This window comes from Ranitomeya imitator, chromosome 2 (genome assembly GCF_032444005.1).
Source record: "Ranitomeya imitator isolate aRanImi1 chromosome 2, aRanImi1.pri, whole genome shotgun sequence".
Lineage (NCBI taxonomy): Eukaryota > Metazoa > Chordata > Amphibia > Anura > Dendrobatidae > Ranitomeya > Ranitomeya imitator.
The window spans coordinates 181,898,890-181,924,278 of NC_091283.1; the positions used below are offsets into that span (position 1 = coordinate 181,898,890).

The 25,389-nt window shown below is 43.7% G+C and overlaps 1 protein-coding gene across 2 annotated transcripts in view; it reads left to right on the forward strand.

Annotated features, from left to right (window-relative positions):
- FGD1 (FYVE, RhoGEF and PH domain containing 1) overlaps positions 1–25,389 on the forward strand; it is a 121,298-nt gene that overhangs the window by 22,235 nt on the left and 73,674 nt on the right. The window contains exon 1 of one of the 2 annotated variants that reach the window (XM_069748194.1): positions 23,645–24,452. The exons of the other annotated variant lie outside the window; for it this stretch is intronic. Within the exon in view, the coding sequence (XP_069604295.1) occupies positions 24,425–24,452 (28 nt within the window). The 5' untranslated portion in view covers positions 23,645–24,424. Of the gene's footprint in view, positions 1–23,644; positions 24,453–25,389 lie in introns of those variants that run through there. 2 annotated transcript variants of the gene reach the window in all.

Genomic DNA, 25,389 nt, shown 5'->3' on the forward strand with positions numbered 1-25,389 from the left:
GTCTCTTTGTAAATATTAGCATAAAATCTTCCATGTAAGCTGTGAAACTGCACAATATGAGGTCTACAACTTATAGCAATCACAAGACCCAGAGGCAAATAATTGTAATAGAGCTGGAACGAGACTTTCCATGGTCGAATATACCCCATATATTATTTAGGACCATGCTTCAGCAATCTGTGGTGGTCAATCTAGGGTGATTTGGAGTTTTTTTGTGATAGAGTCTTCTCCAAAGTTGATAGTCCAGCCTTAAGGTCTACTTACATGGGATGAATCCGTAAATCCATCATTTGAGAGCTAACTGGACCACGTGAATGCTTTTATAGAGATAAAGCTGACTTACTTTTGGGCTGTGAGATCGAGCCTTTAAACGAGAGCCGTTCAACTTGTACATTGTCGCTCCACACTGAGATCATCCCATCCATATCGGTCTTTTCAGCTTCTCTATCAGTCATTTTCTTGACATCTTGTGACATCTTGTACCTGCATAACACAAAAAACAGGAAGAATTGTTGCAGCTCTGCTGCAGATTTGCATTGCAAAGGGTCCAAACCATGGTGACAATTTGCGGCATTTATCTACATGTTGCAAATTTTAAATTCACCGTGGAGCTACATTTCTGCTGCAAATTTATTAAAATCTCTTACACTTTGCTACTACTTTAATGCAGCAGATTTCCGACCAGAAAATCTGTACTGGAAAATGTGCTAGGAATCAGTCCTATTATTAGTTCCCATACACATTAGAGCCAAACCTGCCGATAAAACTCAGATAAATCAATAAGCAAAAGTCTGAATTCGAGATGCTTGGTTCCCGATTCATGATTGCATTTGTGCCTATTTTTTGCCTTGTTATTCCTGATTTAATACTTGTTTCCCCTTGTTTTGCGACAAATTCTTCTTTTACGTTGCACCTATTTCAAAGTCTATTTTCTTCTTGTTTTCTGTTTTTTTTCCATTGCTTACTATTGCAGGCAGGTTTTTTAGAATTCAGATGTTTGCGGCCGATTCATTGTTAAATTTTCATTAACTCTCTAGATCCACTTCACTTATTCACCTTTTATTAGAAAAGTAAAATATGCTGCCACATGGAGAAATCGTTAATAAAATGGTGCATGCCTAAGGAAGGCGCCTCATTAGGAACATTGTAGTAAGGTTAAATTAAAAAAGAAGGTATATGCTACTGTTATCTTTATTATGCAAATAGCAGCCATATTTGCTACCTGCTTTATTTGCAGGTACTGGGACTTTAAAATGAATGATGCACTGTGTATAGGTGGATGCTGTAGGCAGAGCAATGGTCTCTGGCCATGTGTGCGAACTCAGCATGTAACTTGCAGAAACTATTCTATGGTTTTGGAATAAGTCATTGTCATCCGTGAGACGATTAGCGGACCATACTGTTGCATCAGTGATCCACAATCAGTCTACATAGAGGACTGCCACTGATCATTGCTGTAAGTGGTTGCACATTCTTGCACTGATGGTCTGTTTAAGCCTCATCGTCTCCGCCAATCTAATGTAACCAAAGCTAGAGCATGATCTGACCTTATAGAAAGCCCAGGATAGTCCTAAGTACTGATAGCTGCTCTGTAACCACCAAGCTGTGTACCCATTTGAGAATGCAACCACCAAGTTCACCTAAACAGGTGCTCCGTCCTCAATTAGGGCATCGTAATAGGATTGAAACGAGTCCCTTACACATGCATTAGACAAGTAGTTCTGTTGAGGTATAATGCCCGCTTTCCTTTGATTATATCCTCTTTCCCCATAGGCAGTATGATACCTAGTCAGGCTCCACTACTATTAAAGACAAGCATTGAACATAGTGAAAACAAGTGATCACTGATCCAAAGGATAGGTGATAACTTGATGATCAGTGGGGCTCTGACCACTGGAACCCACATCAATTGGCAGAACGAGGACTTTTTATCCCTGTTACAAAATGGTGCGACAGATCAGTAGCCCGAACACCACTCCATTCATCCTTGATGGCGCTGTTAGAAAAAGCTGAATGCAGCTCTCACCAGCCATAGGTAGAATAAATATAGCTGTGGTCGAGCACTCAATTCTAAAAGTGATAAAATTGCCAATTGGAGGAAGTCCCAGTGATGGACACCCGCCAATCAATAAATTATTACCTATCCTGTTGATAGGTGCTAACTTATTTTCATAGGACAATCTTTTTAAGGTCATAAAACGAAGGCAATGCACATGAGTTGTTCTTGTCCTAATATTGTTGGTTTTAGTCATATGAACTGGCAGGACGTGCGTGACTCATTTAGAGGCTTTTAACATGGGGACCCTTACAAATCGAGGTCAGTGTAGATGCCTTTAGGAGGCACTAAAGAGAGTTTTGTATCGTCTGCAGGAGCGATAATTTGTATTTGTCTGACAGCTGGATTTCCACCATGAGAACCGGTACCCCACCAAGGACTACTGGGTGACAAAACTCTGCGTTAGACTAAGTTCTCCAGAGGAGTTGCCATGTATGCAGGCAAGAGTAGCATTGTTCACCATCTTGGGTGTCAGGTCCAAGCATTCCTACATGAACAGTTTCCTGGAAAGGGGATTGGTTATCGAGGGCCTGTTGAATGGCCACCAAGGTCTACCGATCTGACCCCCTTTGACTCTTATCTTTGGGGTCATCTGAAGGCAATTGTCTATGCTGTGAAGAAACGAGATGTGCAGCATCTGAAACAACGGACTCTGGAAGCCTGTGCTAGCATTTCTTCTGCGGTGTTGCTATCAGTGTGTCAAGAGTGGGAGAAGAGGGTTGCATTGACAATCCAACACAATGGGCAGTGCTTTGAACACATTTTACAAGTGGTCATAAACTTGTAAATGACTCATGAAAGAATAAAGTTACGTTAAAACCAAGCACACCATTGTTTTTCTTGTGAAATTCTCAATAAGTTTCATGTGTCACATGACTCTCTTCCCATTTAAAAAAATAAAGTTGGATCCAAAATGGTCAACTTCAAAATGGCCGCCATGGTCACCACCCATTTTGAAAAGCTTTCCCCCTCCCATATACTAATGTGCCACAAACAGGAAGTTGATATTACCAACCATTCCCATTTTATTTAGGTGTATTAATAATAATTTTTTTATTTATATAATTCATATAAATGGCCCACCCTGTACATACTGTACACCACTGATGGAAAGACACATGTGGGTGAAGAACAGAGATTGAAAATTATTCCGATTGAGTGTACAAAGAGGTACACTGCTCACAAGGTGCACAATGCTGAGCTACTGTGGTGACTTTACACATATGTTAGTAATCTCCTACCTTGTGCGTGTGCATTTGGGTGACTGCTGCATCCAACCTCTACGTAGCATGATGGACACCAAATCATGGAAACAGCAAAAACTCCTTTGTTCATCCCAAAGGTTATCTTGCAATCGATCATTCGTATCAATGTTCATTCACACGATTGATCGTTCCCCAACATTCAACGATAATTTGCTAGGTATTTGCAATATATAGATTCCTGTATCATGGATCTTACAACTTCTGAACCCTTCCCAAACAAAAGCAACTGAATGAGGACCGTGAAGGTGTTTTCCTGCCCGTAACCCCATCCCTGCTGCAGAACTGCTTCACTCAGCTTTTTAACACAAGAATCCAAATGTGCTCACAAGTAGCTCTTCTTTCTTCTTGCGGCTGCTCCGGTAATACTTTCCATATGTCACATTAGGAAATTAAGGGAAATAAAAAGTTATTGGATAAAGCAAAGCAGAGCTGGCAGCAAAGGTCGCTTTCGTTGTCCTGGTTCTGAGGCCACAGATACCTATATAAGTGTGTAATGGCATTTGCAGACACATTAAGTATTAAGGCACAGCACATTTATGTCTTACAAACTCCTATTAAATTCTTTATACTTATTACCCAGTTTTATTACTACTTTTCATGACCATTGACAAGTTATAATTTCACTTAGAGATCTGCAAAGGAGGCACCAGTACTTTGGTCAGGTTGGCCAACAATTCTGCTGGATTGCAACCATTTTTGACATCATTACCAACACGTCAAGAGTTGTCACACAGGTTTTTGAGCTTTGTGTGGTCAACTCATATCAAGGAGACAGGTCCCAAAAAGTAAACGAGGCCAATCCTCAACGCCATGCTTGCCAAGTCTCCCGCGAATGCCCTAGATCCTCCCAAAAGAAAATTGAGAGACCTCCCAGACCTTTAGAAGAGTTGGCAAATTTCTAGGCTGGTGCAGAAGCCTCTTAGCTTCTTGGCATGGAGATGCTGTGTTATTCGACTCCACCCCAGCATCCAGATGCACTTTCAGCAGAAAGGCACAGGGCGTGGAAACAGGCATGATCTGAAAAAAGGGAAAAGGAGGTGTTTATCTCTAAAAAAAAAAATTGTCAGCACGGAAAGAGCAATCTTCAAACCACCTTCAATCCCCAACCGTCTATACAGGCATGTACTGGTACACCAAAATCAACCCATCACCTATCAGGTACACCCCATCGCTGACCCCATCCAAAGCCAGGACACATGCTACTGGTCATGCAATTTTGGAACAGAATATGATGCTATGGTGGCAGTCAAACCCACTTGACCAATGTGGCCAATCAATGGTCTCATTCCATGCATCATCGATGCAGGGAAGTAGACGAAGACCAAAGGAGACCACCAAAGTGTCAATGTTCGAGTTGCGTCAAATTAATCCAGTGTCCTGTTTTTTTTAATTGAGTTAATCCCCAAACTATTGCTTAAAGGTGGGCTGTCCTCCAGGGTCTCTAGCGGCAGTCAAAGTGTCTACAAAATGAGTGGACGGAATATTTAACAACGTGACAATAGGGAAAATGCTCTTTAATGGGAAGAGACTGGATGCCAACATTTTTTTGGGGCCATTGATTACTTACAACTTCTTCATTCGATGTTGAGAATTATAGATCAGAGCAATGGTGCGGAAGAAATATGTTTTTGACGTGTCCTTCTGCTTCTCCATGACGGGAAGTCCCATTACAGCAAATCCATATTCCAGCCTTTTATGAGGGCCTATGTATACTGAGTATATGGCTACCTGTTCTTCTGCCATGATCAGAGGATATCCTAGCAACAGCTGAGATAAGGCAGCGCTGTAAGCTGATAGAGGAGTGCAGCCGGGGAACATAGCACCGCTGACCTGCAGCACGCCAAGGTCGCCATTAGTTTTCTTTCAGCAAGGTAACCTCCACAAGCGAGACTTGATCACGTAAGCAATTTTTTCTAGGTCACTAAAAACGCTACAGTCAGTACTGTGTATTAATCAGGGATGTCGGAGTAGATTTGCAATATACACACATGTATTATCTAGGCTTGGACTGGTCCACAGATGAACAGAATTCTCCGGTCGGCCCCAGTGCAAGAGTGGACCACCGGCCTCTTATATGAGCAGTACGTGGCGCTATATACTTGAATTTCTATGTACAGACATAGGCGGCATCTTTTTCACTTAACAATCTACGCAGTTCATTGAATATACATTTTTGATTGAGGATAATGTCACATTTGCATATAGCTGAAAAGTGGGGCGCTGAAGTTGGTTACTGGTAGGCCCTTGGCACCCCAATCCGACGCTGATACTATCATAGCCATGGCCTAGCTGGAAGCAGTGCAAAATCTTCAACGGTGCTCCAACCCACCGTGCACTGGTGGCTTTTATGTGGCAGAAAGGCATTTGACACCAGGGCTGGGTCTGACTGCTACCTCTACAGCCCCCAAATTCACACCCCTGATTATACCATAGGTATCGCATATAAGAAACCTTCCAGTAGAGCTGCTTATTGGCAAATTTGGGCAGCACACAGATTTACCAACTCTGCCTTTTTCCGGGCGAGTTGGCGGCAATAAATTAGTAAAAATTGTGAGAAATCACCAGACCACCACCAATACTTTTTTAATAATGGCAAAATCACTCTAGACCACCAGGGACATTTCAGGAAAAAATGTCCCTGACTCTAAATGGACAGAAATTAAAAATATAGTGACAGTTTTCATTTAAAAGGTACCAGAGTAAGTAAAATGAGGGGTAGTACAGGGAAAACAGAAAATTTGCGGTCTCTCCCATAGGCACCAGTGCACTAACCCCTTAGGTCATTTTGATGGATATATAGCAACTATTTGGCTATAAACGACCTTATCACTCAAGTCTAAATCAGCATATGGAGCCAGCTGTATTCTCCAGCTGCTATTTGTACTGGGGTCAAAGACACCAGGGACTGAGTATGAAAACAAATAAGCGATAATCAAGATAATAAAGTATAAAAATTACTGTAATTCTCTTTTTAGTAAAGGACATCTACATATTTTACTAAAGCAGCGCAACTTAGATATCCATATGGTGTGCGATAGGTGCAGAAACATTTTTTTGGGAATACCTGGTGGCTAATACAGTAGATAATCCCCAACTGCAATTCACTATTGCTCAGATCAGCCAAAAGTATCAGAACTAGGTAACCGTTTAAGATTCTATAAAGACAACCCATGTCTATATACCCCGTTAGGGCTTATAGGGAGGTCCACCATTCAGAACTTCCTTTGAAGAGAGTTAAAGTGGCTAGTGTTTTTCCTTCAGTGTCTCATGGACCCTTGGTGTACAGTCAAATGTTCAATGACTAATAAGACAGAGGCTATCACTTCTGCAGAAGGGATGGAAAGTTGACCTCAGCCACAAGACATTGAGCTAAGTCAATACTTCTTGCCAGGGACATAGTACTCAACTTCACACCAACGTTCTTGGTAAAAGTTAAGGAATTATTACCTTAAATCAGAAGCATTAACTAAGGCTCTAGGTGGGTCCCAATCCAAACCAGGCTTCCATGTACCACTACTTATCTCGGTGGCCTTTCATCAAGAACCAGGTCATGGGTGCAACAGCTACACCTTCCTTTACACCCTGGCCTATCTCACTATCCTCTATGTTTAAAGTTTGTGAATAAAGAAAACTCTTTTTTACGGATTCGGTGAAGCTGGACATTTTTTTCTTTCTGGATTTTACACGCCTGGACACAGCGGGTCCGTGCTCCCGAGGCTTGGCTTATGCATCACGGGTGAGCTGGTCTATTTCTCTTCTTCCTATCTCACTAAGGCTTGGTTCCCATTGCGTTAATGGGAACGCGCTAACGGAAAGCGTTGCACGGCGAAATTAACGCCATGCAACGCGTCCGTTAGCGCACCCATTCACGGCAATGGGAACGCGCAGCACTAGCGTGTGCCATGTTCGGCACACGCTAGCGACGCGCCGGTGTTTTGTGGCGCGCCGTGGACGCTGCTTTCAGCGTTCGAGGCGCGCCCGCGGTCCATTCCCCGCTCTCGCAGATCGGGGATCTGCGAGAGCGGGGACGTTACCGCAACCGCGGAACGCGGCCCCGGTAAAAACATTGCGTTAGCGCAATCTGCTAGCGCTAAACGGATTGCACTAACGCAATGTGACCCTAGCCTAAGGCCGGGTTCACATTGCGTTAACAGCAGCCCGTTCAACACATACGTTAACGGGCTGCTGTTAACGCAAGTGCTGACATTCCATTGCGCTAGCGCAGATAGAGCATCTGCTAGCTCTATCTGCGCTAGCAGTGACGGACCCGGAAACGCAGCCCGCGTCTCAGGGTCCATCACCCAATGACGGCACATCGCTAACGCACGCCCATTGTGGGCGTGTGCTAGCAATGCGTCCGACATAGGAATTAATGGCGTTAACGGACTGCGTTACACCGCGTTATGCCGTGGTATAACGTAGTTCGTCTAAGGGACGCCATAACGCAATGTGAACCCGGCCTAACCCTTTCACTACATAAAGGACCTGTATATAGTTTGACATTACAATTCATGCCCTAAGATCAGGGTCATACTTGCCCCAAATCTCTGGCTGACCTTCCGATAGTACATTGATCGTGGCTCGTTCTGTGCACCACTGAAAATGTTTCCACCATAGCCATGCCGCCTATTTCAGCCTATTCCTATTCAACCCCACCTCTGTATGTGAATTTGGATATTGGGGCTCTATCATATCACTGCCATCCCAGTATTACGCACAAGAGCCCTTTGTAAAGCTGATTTTCAAGAGGTATCAGTGGTGTCCGGAAGATTTGCTTGATCTTCCAAGAGCCCTGGAGGGCTAACCCTTTTCTGCTGGGTTCCTAAACATTGCAGTATCAGGAGTGGACATAGATAATTTTTTTTTTAGTATACCGGCCTTTTTTTTTTTAGCAACAATTGTTAGCACTGTGGCTTTGCAGTGCAGGAGTTTTGGGTAGAAATTCCACCAGCAAAGAGTTTATATGCTCTCCCTGTGGTTTTCTCCCACACTCCAAAGACATACTAATAGGGACTTTAGACTGTGAGCCCCAATGGGGAATGTGACAATGATGTCTGTTCATAATTATGGAATATGATGGCGCTATATAAGTGATAATAAAAAATAAATGAATAAAAAACACAAGTGTTAATTCTGTGACCTCAAAATCCGTTCCTAGGGGACTGATATAGACACTGGTGATTGTAGCAGCAGCAAGCAGAGTTAAATATAGTAAGCGGCGGTGGCCGAGGAGGTCCCAGTATAAGAATGTGAGGAGGGACCTTACAGGAAATGGGGTAGGGGGAGCAGACACATGTAGTGCATGTAACACACACAACGCTTCCTAGCTCTGCTCGCTCCACCTTTATTTTGCTCATGAGAAGACGTTTGCAATCCTTCGCCATGGACCAGTGTGACCCGTCAGGCCCTCTGGCAGGATTTAGCGCAGGCCTCGCTGTTGATGATGGAACTTGGCGTATCCATGTAGTCGTCCGGTGCTTTATCCATCAAGCTGACAATTTCTCATTTGTTTTCATTTACGTGCAAAAAAAATGTTTTCTCTGCCCATTTGCAATGATAGATGTGAACGTCGGCTGCACTTTAGGCCGACAACCCGATCTCCCACCGAATAATGAAACTCCCATGTGCCCATGGAGATAAGCGCCTATCAGACACTAATGGCTCCACTTATCCTGGGGAGAGGAAACTCAACCGACCTCCTACCAGTCACCATATATGTGTGATAGAAAGCATAGAATGACAATAGGGCTTCTTTCCCTGCAGATTTTTTGCTCATTTTTGATAATTGCAACCATTGTCGGCCATTTTTAACCCCATGGAGAATTGTCTTTGGTCACCTGGTCGCTTTGCATACTTACACGTATAAAAAAAAAACGCTCCATGCTCTCTTTCCTTTAGGCTGGGGCTACACAGACGCAGCACTGGCAAAGATTGCTATGTGTAGTTGCTACATCCCAACTCTCTACAAGTGGTTGCATTGCGCCCCCTAGGGCACCGTGACCACTGCACACAAGTTATGAAAGATGCCACCCGGTTGGTAGCCTCACCCCTTACCCTCTCTACATATTGCTGCACCCTCTAGACTGAAGTCTATATGTCCACATGGGATTCCTACTGACCTCCCCATAAACATGTACTTTCAATTTGGGCAATCATGCATGTGTTTTCAATCGGAAGACACTTATGGTGCTGACAAAGGGGCCAGGCATGTTGAAATCCAACATGCCCATTCATCCTTTTTCTCAATATTTCCAAGGGGAGTCGAGAGGCCCCCATGTCTGTATTTTCCTCCAGAAATCATCCAGATTAAATGGAAGGAGAATTCAGGTAGACGCTTCGTTTTTATAGCCATCTACCTAGTTATGGATTTATTCCAGAGCACTGAACGCCCTTGTTTCGCTGCCAATCTTTTGTCAGATTATATGAAAGGTTTAATGGACCTTGAAGAGGACATCTCGTCTTTTTCCTGCACTTGATTTTAACGTAATTTTGGATGATCTGATGGAAGACGAGAGGATCTTTATTATGATAAGTGATCGTCTCGCTTCCGCCAGGCTCCATGATGGGTCACTTTATCAACCGTTTCCTATGAACTGGAACGTCTGGTAATTGGGGTGCGGGAAGACAAAACTTTACATTTGGTCACTGCAATTTAGGAGCACATGACGAGGCAGGTAGGAAAGTAAGGCGGACCTTAAAAGATAGAACAGAAATGCTGAAAAATGTACTAATCCAGCACTTGAGTTCTTTGGCAATGGATGCCCAGTTTCCACACCCACAGTGACGCAGTAAGTAAATGATACATACAAGAGCATAAAACTGGTCAGAAAAATCTGCAAAAACTGAAAACGTTGTGAATGGGATTTCTCCTGATGATACATCGCTAGGATATGATTCACTTCCTGATCAGTGGTGTCCGACCTTTCAGACCTCCATTAATTTTGAGAATGAAATGGCTTGTCTTTGTGGACTCATCACAGTTTTCTGTTTCACAGGAAACATCAGTGCAGTGGGCCCTTAAAGGGATTGTTTCATAAAGTCCTATGAACATCATAGACGGCGCGGCCTAAACTCAGGATTCCCTATATGGGCGTCTCCCATTATGGAAGACTCAAGCAGTTATTTTATTAAAAAGACGTCCAGTTCCATGAAAGACTACGTTTTACGTGAAGAGTGGGGAAAACGTAGGCTCGTTATGGGGACCAGGAGCAGAGCTCAGTGGCCATTTACTGGAAGGGGTTGACAACTCCTTTAATTCTTAGAAAGAGGGGTGGCCTAGAGGTTTGGATCCCAACTTATCCTAAAATAATGGATGGAAGATCGAAAACCTTTCTGCAAAATGAATGACTGACCTGAAATCCTTTTGGTCAAGAGTTTCCCTGCCATCTTCTCCTGTACCCTCTGCTGAGAATTAAGGGTTGCCTTGGGGGTCTTGGTCTGAGTATTCATGCCCCTTATTTTTCACAACAAGCTGGCATCCGGATCACAATGTTTTACGACATTCTTCACATGGCCACTCTTCTATATTGTCACGGGGGTATTGGGTAGACTAAAGCTGATTACCTGGGCCCCTGCGATATCCCTCAGACTAGGGAAAACCCTGTCTGTCCCGCTCCCAGAATTTACACTGATGGTGTGCTTGTCTGGGCCGCCAGGCCTGACCCTGACTCCTGTTTCAGCCCTATGCTGAAACCTCCACCCGCCACCCAGTGATAAGACTACACACCAACCTACACAGAAAGTACAGACAGGGAAAACTAAAAACGCACCACGCCGCAGACACACAGGAAAACACTATAATGTGCACAGGGCAAAAATAAACACAAATATAGGAAGGAGAAATATGACAAACGAGAATACACCACCAGATACGATACTTTAACTCCTAGACCACCACTCCAGACCGAGATCACCAGGCACAAGACACAAGCTATAATCGGCGACGCCCAAAGTCCAGAATTACTATTTAAAGGCCACGGGCGTGACCCAGCCTCCAACCAAATTACCAGCCAGATTAACCCTGGAAAACCTGGATAAAATCTAGCCGGCGCCACTGAGCGTATAGTGGACAAATGTGGAATTACCGCTGTCTGTCGGACGCCCTAGGGTGAACAGCGTCCGACATAACATACAGTTAGGTCCATATATATTTGGACAGAGACAACATTTTTCTAATTTTGGTTATAGACATTACCACAATGAATTTTAAACAAAACAATTCAGATGCAGTTGAAGTTCAGACTTTCAGCTTTCATTTGAGGGTATCCACATTAAAATTGGATGAAGGGTTTAGGAGTTTCAGCTCCTTAACATGTGCCACCCTGTTTTTAAAGGGACCAAATGTAATTGGACAAATTCAATCATTTGAAATAAAATGTTCATTTTTAGTACTTGGCTGAAAACCCTTTGTTCGCAATGACTGCCTGAAGTCTTGAACTCATGGACATCACCAGACGCTGTGTTTCCTCCTTTTTGATGCTCTTCAAGGCCTTCACTGCGGTGGTTTTCAGTTGCTGTTTGTTTGTGGGCCTTTCTGTCTGAAGTTTAGTCTTTAACAAGAGAAATGCATGCTCAATTGGGTTGAGATCAGGTGACTGACTTGGCCATTCAAGAATATTCCACTTCTTTGCTTTAATAAACTCCTGGGTTGCTTTGGCTTTATGTTTTGGGTCATTGCCCATCTGTAGTATGAAACGACGACCAATCAGTTTGGCTGCATTTGGCTGGATCTGAGCACACAGTATGGCGGCTCTGAATACCTCAGAATTCATTCGGCTGCTTCTGTCCTGTGTCAGATCATCAATAAACACTAGTGACCCAGTGCCACTGGCAGCCATGGATGCCCATGCCATCACACTGCCTCCGCCGGGTTTTACAGACGATGTGGTATGCTTTGGAACATGAGCTGTACCACGCCTTCGCCATACTTTTCTCTTTCCATCATTCTGGTAGAGGTTGATCTTGGTTTCATCTGTCCAAAGAATGTTCTTCCAGAAATGTGCTGGCTTTTTTAGATGTTTTTTAGCAAAGTCCAGTCTAGCCTTTTTATTCTTGATGCTTATGAGTGGCTTGCACCGTGCAGTGAACCCTCTGTATTTACTTTCATGCAGTCTTCTCTTTATGGCAGATTTGGATATTGATACGCCCACCTCCTGGAGAGTGTTGTTCACTTGGTTGGCTGTTGTGAAGGGGTTTCTCTTCACCATGGAGATTATTCTGCAATCGTCCACCACTGTTGTCTTCCGTGGGCGCCCAGGTCTTTTTGCATTGATGAGTTCACCAGTGCTTTCTTTCTTTCTCAGGATGTACCAAACTGTAGATTTTGCCACTCCTAATACTGTAGCAATTTCTCGGATGGGTTTTTTCTGTTTTCGCAGCTTAAGGATGGCTTGTTTCACCTGCATGGAGATCTCCTTTGACCACATGTTTACTTCACAGCAAAACCTTCCAAATGAAAACACCACACCTCAGATCAACTCCAGGCCTTTTATTTGCTTAATTGAGAATGACATAACGAAGGGATTGCCCACACCAGTCCATGAAATAGCCTTGGAGTCTATTGTCCAATTACTTTTGGTCCCTTTAAAAACAGGGTGGCACATGTTAAGCAGCTGAAACTCCTAAACCCTTCATCCAATTTTAATGTGGATACCCTCAAATGAAAGCTGAAAGTCTGAGCTTCAACTGCATCTGAATTGTTTTGTTTAAAATTCATTGTGGTAATGTCTATAACCAAAATTAGAAAAATGTTGTCTCTGTCCAAATATATATGGACCTAACTGTATATAGTGCAGATAGGCATGTGGCGGTGGCGGTCTTGGCTGTTGTTTTGGAACATCAGGACTTCAATAAAAGTTTAACAAAAACAAAGTTACCGGTATGTTTCCTTCAACTACAAAAATAAGAAAAATGCTCCTTTGTCACCCCAATCAATACCCTGTGCAGGCCACCATCCAGGCCTTGATGATCAGTCTGATAAGAAACAATGACAGGCCTGGGGGTGGGGGGGAGGAACAAGGCTTTGTTATTAGGGAAGGAAGTCTTAAGGCCCCTTCACATTTAGCGACGCTGCAGCGATACCGACAACGATCCGGATCGCTGCAGCGTCGCTGTTTGGTCGCTGGAGAGCTGTCACACAGACCGCTCTCCAGCGACCAACGATGCCGGTAACCAGGGTAAACATCGGGTAACTAAGCGCAGGGCCGCGCTTAGTAACCCGATGTTTACCCTGGTTACCATGCTAAAAGTAAAAAAAAACAAACACTAGATACTTACCTACAGCCGTCTGTCCTCCAGCGCTGTGCTCTGCTTCTCTGCTCTCCTCCTGTACTGTCTGTGAGCCGGAAAGCAGAGCGGTGACGTCACCGCTCTGCTTTCCGGCTCATAGCCAGTACAGGAGGAGTGCAGAGCACAGCGCTGGAGGACAGACGGCTGTAGGTAAGTATCTAGTGTTTGTTTTTTTTTACTTTTAGCATGGTAACCAGGGTAAACATCGGGTTACTAAGCGCGGCCCTGCGCTTAGTTACCCGATGTTTACCCTGGTTACCGGCATCGTTGGTCGCTGGAGAGCGGTCTGTGTGACAGCTCTCCAGCGACCAAACAGCGACGCTGCAGCGATCCGAATCGTTGTCGGTATCGCTGCAGCGTCGCTTAATGTGAAGGGGCCTTTATAGGGGGGCAGTGGCAACACCTTTTCCCAGACTTTTATCCTCACAATCTATGGGACTGGGACTTGAACTTTTGTATACTCCTGTAAGCAAATTAACACTAGAGTTGTGAGCCCCAGGACGGCGGCGTTTACTTTCGTGGGCTGATTCAATTAAACGTAATGGCGCATTAAACATCCGATCGTTGTATTGTTCCAACCGCAGATCCGCGCCGGGAGCTGGCGGTGGAGACGATGAAACAGAATACCCGTCTGGAGGATAATGTCGGGTGTTAGGGCATTTAGTCGGATGCATTAACAAGTCCGCTCGATAAAGGAGAACGAGCCGGGAGACGTGGAAAGGAGCTGATCGCTGCACTTACTGGATTAGGCTCAATGGTGACGGATGGCGAACACTGCCCTCGCTGCTCGTTCATACAGCGGGCATATGAAGGGTTAAGGTGGAATCACACAACACAATAATGAGCGAGCGAACAATAATCGTACAGGCTGAGGATCACCCGACCATTGAAAACTTTTTCGTCAGATGAAATGATCTTTTTGGTTTGCACATAAAATCATCGTTCTCGGCAGCACGTCACACCTGTGCTGCCGAGAACAATGGCATCCTAAGCGCACATATTACAGATCGCTCAGTGCACATTTAAAGTTGCTGTCGACCTGTGTAAACAGGCTATTATTTATCGGCAGCCAGAAAGCAAGCATGCGGGTAGGTCACCCATATCTAATCTGCAGGGGTCCTACATCGAGCACCCACACCGATAAGCTGTTCTCGGTACCTGCAGCGGACGGATGTCAGCAATTGCAGAGCTGAACAGCGCCTTTCAGTCTTGCTTTGTGTAAGTCAGGGGTGTCAAACTGCATTCCTCGAGGGCTGCAAACAGGTCATGCTTTCAGGATTTCCTTGTACTGCACAGGTGATAATTTAATCACCTACACAAATGAGTTGGTGATTAAATTATCACCTGTGCAGTACAAGGAAATCCTGAAAACATGACCTGTTTGCAGCCCTCGAGGAATGCAGTTTGACACCCCTGGTGTAAGTTACATGCACTTTTTTTTCACCAGTAGTTCAAAAATGTTTTTAGGGGGAAAAAATGCTTAAAAAAAATCATCAAGCAAAGTGAATTATCCATAGAAATGAATAGTAAGGCCGGCTTCACACTCAGCGTATGAAAATACGGTCCGTATATTACGGCCGTAATACGCTGAAATGTCCCGAAAATAGTGGTCCGTAGCTCCTCTGTAGGCAGGGTGTGTCAGCGTTTTTTGCGCATGGCATCCTCCGTATGTAATCCGTATGGCATCCGTACTGCGTGGTTTTCTCGCAGGCTTGCAAAACCAACATACCGCTATAGAAGTGATCATGTGTCCCAAAAAGAAAAAAATATATATATATACTGTCTATATATATATATATATATATATATATATATATATATGTCAGTAGACATATATACATATATGTGTCTACTGAAAGCCTGGGAGCTTTCTAGGTAAGTTCCCACGATCTATGAACATCCAGCAGAGGGCGCCTCACCGCAAATGAAGCTAAATATAGCTCATTGATCTATTTTTAGCCTCATTCCCCGGGGTTTTGCAGCGAGGAGCAGCCTGCATTAGCGGAACTCCTTGCTGCAAAATGTTTTAACCCCTTCAGAAGGATTTACATCGTTGGACGTTACAGATCTGCGGAGGGTAAGTATATTGTTGGTTTATTATGTTTTTTCTTTCACAGAACGAGGGTCTTCAGTGACTGGATTGGGCGTAGAATAAAATACTCCAACAACCATTGTTTTTATTTCATTAAAATAATTTTAAATAATGTGTTTGTGTTTTATTTAACCCTTTACTACAATTGGATTAATAATGGATAGGTGTCATAATTGACGCCTCTCCATTATTAATCTGGCTTAATGTCACCTTACAATAGCAAGGTGGCATTAACCCTTCATTACCCCATATCCCACCGCTACACGGGAATGGGAAGAGAGTGGCCAAGTGCCAGAATAGGCGCATCTTCCAGATGTGCCTTTTCTGGGGTGGCTGGGGGCAGATGTTTTTAGCCAGGGGGGGGCCAATAACCATGGACCCTCTCCAGGCTATTAATATCTGCCCTCAGTCACTGGCTTTACTACTCTGGCGGAGAAAATTGCGCGGGAGCCCACGCCAATTTTTTCCGCCATTTAACCCTTTATTTTAAGAGCTAGAACGGCCAAATTTTGCAGATACACTCTACTGACATTAGTAGTGTGGAATCTGCAAAAAAAATGGAGAGAAGACATGGTTTACTGTATGTAAACCATGTCTCAAATCATGTCGGGTTTTAGGAAGGAGAAAGAAAAAGCCGGTAATTGAATTACCGGCTTTCAAGCTGTATAGCGCTGGAATAAATATTAATATATATACATATATGTGTCTCACTGACATATATATATATATATATATATATACAGTTAGGGCCAGAAATATTTGGACAGTGACACAATTTTCGCGAGTTGGGCTCTGCATGCCACCACATTGGATTTGAAATGAAACCTCAACAACAGAATTCAAGTGCAGATTGTAACGTTTAATTTGAAGGGTTGAACAAAAATATCTGATAGAAAATGTAGGAATTGTACACATTTCTTTACAAACACTCCACATTTTAGGAGGTCAAAAGTAATTGGACAAATAAACATAACCCAAACAAAATATTTTTATTTTCAATATTTTGTTGCAAATCCTTTGGAGGCAATCACTGCCTTAAGTCTGGAACCCATGGACATCACCAAACGCTGGGTTTCCTCCTTCTTAATGCTTTGCCAGGCCTTTACAGCCGCAGCCTTCAGGTCTTGCTTGTTTGTGGGTCTTTCCGTCTTAAGTCTGGATTTGAGCAAGTGAAATGCATGCTCAATTGGGTTTAGATCTGGAGATTGACTTGGCCATTGCAGAATGTTCCACTTTTTGGCACTCATGAACTCCTGGGTAGCTTTGGATGTATGCTTGGGGTCATTGTCCATCTGTACTATGAAGCGCCGTTCAATCAACTTTGCAGCATTTGGCTGAATCTGGGCTGAAAGTATATCCCGGTACACTTCAGAATTCATCCAGCTACTCTTGTCTGCTCTTATGTCATCAATAAACACAAGTGACCCAGTGCCATTGAAAGCCATGCATGCCCATGCCATCACGTTGCCTCCACCATGTTTTACAGAGGATGTGGTGTGCCTTGGATCATGTGCCGTTCCCTTTCTTCTCCAAACTTTTTTCTTCCCATCATTCTGGTACAGGTTGATCTTTGTCTCATCTGTCCATAGAATACTTTTCCAGAACTGAGCTGGCTTCTTGAGGTGTTTTTCTGCAAATTTAACTCTGGCCTGTCTATTTTTGGTATTGATGAATGGTTTGCATCTAGATGTGAACCCTTTGTATTTACTGTCATGGAGTCTTCTCTTTACTGTTGACTTAGAGACAGATACACCTACTTCACTGAGAGTGTTCTGGACTTCAGTTGATGTTGTGAACGGGTTCTTCTTCACCAAATTAAGTAAGCGGCGATCATCCACCACTGTTGTCATCCGTGGACGCCCAGGCCTTTTTGAGTTCCCAAGCTCACCAGTCAATTCCTTTTTTCTCAGAATGTACCCAACTGTTGATTTTGCTACTCCAAGCATGTCTGCTATCTCTCTGATGGATTTTTTCTTTTTTTTCAGCCTCAGGATGTTCTGCTTCACCTCAATTGAGAGTTCCTTTGACCGCATGTTGTCTGCTCACAGCAACAGCTTCCAAATGCAAAACCACACACCTGGAATCCACCCCTGACCTTTTAACTACTTCATTGATTACAGGTTAACGAGGGAGACGCCTTCAGAGTTAATTGCAGCCCTTAGAGTCCATTGTCCAATTACTTTTGGGCCCTTGAAAAAGAGGACGCTATGCATTACAGAGCTATGATTCCTAAACCCTTTCTCCGATTTGGATGTGGAAACTATCATATTGCAGCTGGGAGTGTGCACTTTCAGCCCATATTATATATATAATTGTATTTCTGAACATGTTTTTGTAAACAGCTAAAATAACAAAACTTGTGTCACTGTCCAAATATTTCTGGCCCTAACTGTACCTATTCTATGTGTACACATTTATTCTACCTATTGGACTGTAAGCTGTCAGTGTGATTGTACTGTACACCGCACTGAATTGCCGGCTTTTCTCTCTAACAGCGCTGCGTATTTCTCGCAAGTCACACTGCTTGTCCGTGTGTAATCCGTATTTTTCACGCTTCCATAGACTTTCATTGGCGTATTTCTTGCGCAGTACGGTGACAAACGCAGCATGCTGCGATTTTCTACGGCCGTAGAAAGCCGTATAATACTGATCAGTAAAATACGGCAGATAGGAGCAGAGGCATAGAGAATAATTGTGCCGTATTTTTTGCGAGTTTTACGGACGTAGTTTCTGCGCTCTTACGTCCGTAAAAGTCGCAAGTGTGAAGCCGGCCTAAGGGTTTGCAAGAGTTTTTTTTAAGGAGGATTTTGGAGCAGATCTGTCTTAGGATATGGACACAATATGGACTCTGTTTTTGTGACTTTGCTGATGTATTTCTCTCTGTATTGTGAAAAGTTGCAGAACAATGAACATGTCACTTCTTTTACACTTCTTTTCACCACTTCAGCATTTCCGAAGAAGTGACAAAAGACTTGCTGAGCACTATGTTCATTTTATGGGGCGCTTTTGCGGTGCTTTTTCAGGTGGATCCCGCCTAAAAAAAGACGACGTGTGCACATAGCCTTATTCTGTGCGCACACAAGTTTTTTTTCTAGAAGGTTTTGGAGCAGAAATACTCCTTCAAATCTCAAAACTCCTCAAAAGCTTGGAATTTCTGCTCCAAAAACTCCATGGAAAACTGTATTATTATACATATTACTTGCTGTAAATGGTCCACAGGTAATATGTATAATAAACCCCCCCTAAATCTGGTTCTACATCAGATCCGACTGCTCAGATTTCCGCCAGCGCGGTGGCATATGGCCGTCTGAATGCATTAACTATAGGTGACCAGCTTGCCGATCTGAATATTGACCTCATTATTATGGCTCCCAGGGGGGGATCACATAGAATATAACCAGAGACTCCTTTATTTAAAATGCATTTTATTTTACCTACTTTATATTTCGCTTCTGGATCTGTCCTTCCATTCTTTGCCTCAGTTCATGAATAGAACCACAGCTGCAGTACAGACTGACACCTATGTATACAGAGTAGTATTAGAAAGTGCAAAAAGTAGCATAATTGCATAAAAATAGTAATGCATCTTTATATGCTACTCAGGGTCTGTGCAAAGCTGAATGATGCCCCTTATAGCGGGTGGCAGTGCTGACATTAGTCATTGCCTCCTGCACAGCTGCCAGAGAGCAGATGGCCACTGTGGACCATTATCTGATCATACTAAACAGTCTGAAGTTTCCAATCTGGTCACACTACTGTTTTGTTTTTTTTTTTACACTCAGCTGCAAAATTGGTTCCTGGCTGATAACAGAAGACAGTAGCTTACAGTCCCAATTGGAGAAACGCTGGCCTATATAGGTGCGGGGGAGTGCGTTATTGCTGAAATTTTAGTTTTGCAATTTGAGGGTATGTGCACACGTCAGGATTTTTAGCGTTTTTTTTTTTGCGGAATTTCACCATAAAAACGCTATAAATCCGGTAAAAAAACCGCTAACATTATGCATCCTATCTTTTAGAATGCATTCCGCATTTTTTTGTGCAGATGTTAGCGTTTTTTTCCGCAAAAAAAAATGCATACCGCAAAAAATCCGGACATGCTCTATCTTTTTCCGGATTTTTTGCGGATTTCCTATCAAAAAGGTCATTCCGGAAAAAAAAAAAAATGCGCAAAAAACGCACAAATTCCGCGAGAAATCCGCGCGAAAAAAGCACGCGGATTTCTGGCAGAATTCTCAGGATTTTGTCAGGAAAAAATCCTGACGTGTGCACATACCCTCAGAGTGTAGAGAAGTTGGTGACAACTGCTGCAGCACTGAAATGGCTGCCATATTGGTTGTCAGGAATGGCTTTAATAGTAGACGGGATTTTTTCCCCCCTTTTATGGGGATCGTTTTGATCTTGGAAAGCTGCAGGGCGGAGAGCTGACGGATCAAAGTTAGAATGTCGATGTCACGTGCCGGCAGATAAGACAAAGCCACGTTACAGGCGAGTATATAGTCAAACACGCGGTTGTCAGCCCCGGAGCATCATGGGACTCCAGGCGACCATAGCAATTAGTAGGAACAATGGAAATTCTGTGTGCGGATTCCTTGTACGGTCACTTTAAGGGGTTTTGCTCATTTGTAAAGTGCTATGGTATATGCTGGCAATATATGAATAAGGATTATTATTACTAGACCTCGGCTTGTACGTTTTACAAAAATCTGATTAATAATACAGAATGAGATAAGGAATGGCATGAGTCACGGAAGCCGCCATGCTGCCGGGTAAACTCAGCGTCATGGTAGTTTCTTGGATCGTGAATATAATGCCAGGCCTACAGTGAAGACTGACACTTACACGCAGGTAAAGGCGATGGTGGGGTGTTTGTTCTGATTTTCAAAGCAATGGGAAATTCAAAATTGGAGCACCCCTGTAAGGCTGACCGTGGTTTCCTGACCGTCAGTAGCTGTTCATCCATAAACACATATGACAGTGAAGCATGGTATAATATGAATAAATCCACCATTGACTACCATGCAAACAACAGGACTATGACAGCCTATCATCAATTACTACATGGGACACCACAAAAAAGATAATCATAAGGCAATGTTTCATATATCAAAAACAGAATTTTATTAGAGTACTACAAAATTTAAAACCATACTGCCAGATTTGGGGAGTGGAACAATATCCCCCACTATTTACCAATGCTGACGCGCAGCGCCAAGTGACAGACAAATAAATCACATATCAGATGTTTTGGTGGGAAACTGCTAATGACCATAGTAAATCTATCAATAAATAATAATAATAATAATAATAATCTTTATTTATATAGCGCCAACATATTCCGCAGCGCTTTACAGTTTAACAGTTTCAAACACAAAAGTCATAAGTAACAACGTTAACAATACAATAATTAAAGCAAAATAAGACAACCCTGCTCGTGAGAGCTTACAATCTACAATAGTATCATATAATACAGGTATGGCAGATCCACGATAATGGAAGGAGTCCGAAACGCGCGTCGGGGAGGACGTGCGGGCCCAGGTGACAGCAGGTAGTCCATATCCCAGCCTTCCAAAGGTAATTAAATCAGCTCACTGACCACTTGCCCAGTAATACTTGGAATAGCAAATTGAATACAAATGGTAGTGTCTTAAGGTACCGTCACATTTAGCGACGCTGCAGCGATCTAGACAACGATCCCGATCGCTGCAGCGTCGCTGTGTGGTCGCTGGAGAGCTGTCACACAGACAGCTCTCCAGCGACCAACTATGCGACGTCCCCGGGTAACCAGGGTAAACATCGGGTTACTAAGCGCAGGGCCGCGCTTAGTAACCCGATGTATACCCTGGTTACCAGCGTAAACGTAAAAAAACAAACACTACATACTTACATTCCGGTGTCTGTCCCCCGGCGCTGTGCTTTCCTGCACTGTCAGCGCCGGCCAGCCGTAAAACACAGCGGTGACGTCACCGCTGTGCTTTACGGCCAGCCGGCGCTCACAGCCAGTGCAGGAAAGCACAGCGCCGGGGACAGACAGCGGAAGGTAAGTATGTAGTGTTTTTTTTTTTTTTACGTTTACGCTGGTAACCAGGGTAAACATCGGGTTACTAAGCGCGGCCCTGCGCTTAGTAACCCGATGTTTACCCTGGTTACCAGTGAAGAAATCGCTGAATCGGCGTCACACATCGCTGATTCAGCGATGTCTGCGGGGAGTCCAGCGACGAAATAAAGTTCTGGACTGTCTGCTCCGACCAACGATGGCACAACAGGATCCTGATCGCTGCTGCCTGTCAAACTGAACGATATCGCTAGCCAGGATGCTGCAACGTCACGGATCGCTAGCGATATCGTTCAGTGTGAAGGTACCTTTAGGCTGTTTACTGGTGGGGTGATACAGGAGGTTTTGGTATAAGGCTAGGTTCCCATTGCGTTAATGGGACCGCGCTAACGGACAGCGTTGCACGGCGAAATTAACGCCGTGCAACGCGTCAGTGCGCCCATTCACAGCAATAGGGACGCACATCACTAGCGCGTGCCATTTTCGGTGGCTATGTGGCGGTGTTTTGTGGCGCGCCGCGGACCCTGCTTGCAGTGTCCGAGGTGCGCCCGAGGTCCGTTCCCCGCTCTCGTAGATCGGAGATCTGCGAGAGCAGGGACGTTTAACGTGACCCCTTTACAAAACATTGCGTTAGCGCAATCCGCTAGCGCTAGGCGCTAAACGGATTGCACTAACGCAATCTGAACCTAGCCTAAAGGTGTACATTATCGTGAATCTGCCATACCTGTATTATATGATACTATTTATTGATAGATTTACTATGGTCATTAGCAGTTTCCCACCAAAACATCTGATATGTGATTTATTTGTCTGTCACTTGGCGCTGCGTGTCAACATTGGAAAATAGTTGGGGATATTGTTCCACTCCCCAAATCTGGCAGTATGGTTTTAAATTTTGTAGTACTCTAATAAAATTCAGTTTTTGATATATGAAACATTGCCTTATGATGATCTTTTTTGTGCCGTCAGTAGCTGTTGTATTGGTGTCAGGGTCAGACAGACATGTGAATACAGACTTAAAGGGGTTCTCTACTTTTGGACTATGAAACCAGTCTCAGGGCCTGTTCACACAGAGTTTTTTGACGTCCTCCTCCCTCATCCCCAGATTGTTTTGCAGTATTTTACAGTAACAGCAAAGCTACATGCATTTTTGGTGCATATATAAATTTATAGGGGTAATATATCATTTTTGCTCTCAAAGTGGAAAAATTGCTGAAAAAATACAGGCTGCATTTAAAATAAATAAAGGTTAAAAAATAAAAACAAGAAAAAAAAATGGATCACATGAATGAGATTTTACTGTTACAGTAAAATGCGCCATTTTTTTTCCAGATGGGAAAAAGCCATCAAGAACTCAACATGTGAACAAGTCCTTAGGATATGTTTTTTTTTTTTTTTTTTTTTTGGGGGGGGGGGGGGGGGTGGTCACCCGCACAGCTGGCCTCACACATACCAATTGTAGCAATTTCCCCATGCTCCAAAATATTAAAAAAATGGAATTTGATGGTGGAATTTCTGCTGCGGAAAATCGATCAGCCTCGTGATCGCTTAAAATCCACACAACAGGTCTGTTTTGTTGTTGACTTTTTACACCAGAGCGTGCAGTGTGGTAAAATCTCATCCACTTTGCTGGCGGTAACATGCACAGTATCTGCACTGTGTGAAGGTACCCTTAAAGAGTTAAACTGGTGAGTGCCCTTCTCTTCTATTTTCATGTGTGTTTTCCACTCCACTCCCCTCTCTCCTCCTCCATCCCTCCTCTTTGCCTCTGTCTTTCCTCTCTCTCCCCCTCCCCATAAAGATCTGATTCTGCCTTTCAGACTGGCAGCTCCCTTATTTGCTAAACCCATCCTATAGGCCTCAATTAGTAGCCATGGAAATGCTTTTTGAATGGGGAGGGGTGGTGCCCGGGAGTGTTAAAGACAGCTAAAATTACAGTGGGTTAAAAAAAAATGAGTGAAAAATCTTTGAGAGGGGCTGAGCTCCGCCAGGAGAGGAGGAGAAGGAAGCTCTCTGACTGAGTTCCTGGATTCCCAGCACTACCGAGGATTCCTGGGAAGATTTTTGGGATACAAGCCAATGTCCCCATATTCTGTCCATGTCAGATTCCAAAAGTCCAACCGGCTAGTGGAAATGCTTGCAAAGCCGTCAAGGGACCTGTAGAACGGTAAATGACTTTTTGGATTTCTCCAATGCTTGGGAAAATGACCAGGATCACATGCGTGAATCCTACTGGGATCCTTTCTGAGGACTTCTCAAACTCCTTACCAACCAAGGCTAAATTATAGAGAACTAGAAGGATTTACGAGAGGACATCATGTTTGGAGATCTGTGATGGAACCATGGACCTGTCATGAACTTCCGAGGACTTGAGGTCATGGTTTGGGAAACCTGAAGATGATCTAAAATGCTTTCCTGGAAGACCATGGTTTGCTTTTTATCGTGCCAGTTTTGAGATTTGCAGTCAAAATTGGATGTTTTTGACCCTTAAAGGTGCATCCTCAACAAGGAAGCACAATGTAAGCGTTTGGCTGTTCGATGGCCAAATCTATATGTGCCCTCAAGCATCGACCTGCTACCAGGATGGTTGAAAACCTCTAGAACTACCTTGGACCAAGGAGATTTAGATCTTCATACTAGTCGCCGTTGCCTTGTGTGGCACATAAGTGGTCATGTATATGGACAAGAGCAGCCTGAGAGGTAAGATTATTCTAGGAAAGTTGGGTTCATAGATCTTTATCAGTCATGGTCCTAGCAAAAAAAAAAAAACGGCATGCACCACATGTCCTGTATCCTTGCCGGATTTCCTGCATTATTTGTACATGTATTTCAAACTTAGTCTAAAAGTTTGTTGGGAAGCTTAAAAGTCAAGGAAAATCCTATGTACATATTTAGAACTGGATTTCCCCAAATACCACTAATAGAGGAAATTTCTTAAAGGAATTGTCCATTTTGACATGCTACAGAATCGATGGGAATTTCTCATATGGGAATGTGTAAATATTCAGTTTTACTGGAATTAGCTCTGATAAAGTTCTGCTTTACCACTTTAGTTTACATACTTTAGTATATACTTTAAGGACGTTTCCAGTCGACATGTTTAAAGGTATTATTGCCGGACCCCATTAATGTAATTTGCCACTGCAACCGGGTTTTCACTAAACAGCTGACCTCCTTGGCCCTGATCTACGTGGGACTCATACATTTCCACCAGTTTTTCAACACCACCATTCATGTCATTGGCGTAACAGGAGATTGTAGTCAGAACCTTTGAAATATTGTGGGGTGGGGAGCTGTCAGTTGTAGACTTAACCTTCAGAAGATCATGGGGGGAGCTGTCGGTTGTAGACTGAACCTTCACTGAAGATCTTTGGGGTAGCTTACATTTGTAGTTGGAGTCTTCGTAAGATCATGGGGGAGCTGTCGGTTGTAGAATGTACCTTCCCTGAAGATCTTGAGGGGAACTGTCGGTTGTAGAGTGAATCTTCCCTGAAGATCTTGAGGGAAGCTGTCGGTTGCAGTCGGACCTTCGGAAGATCATGAGGGAACTGTTGGCGGCAGACGGAACCTTCAGAAGATCATAGGGAAAGCTGTTGGTTTTAGGTAGTAACTTCAAAAGATCATGGGGTAGCTGTCG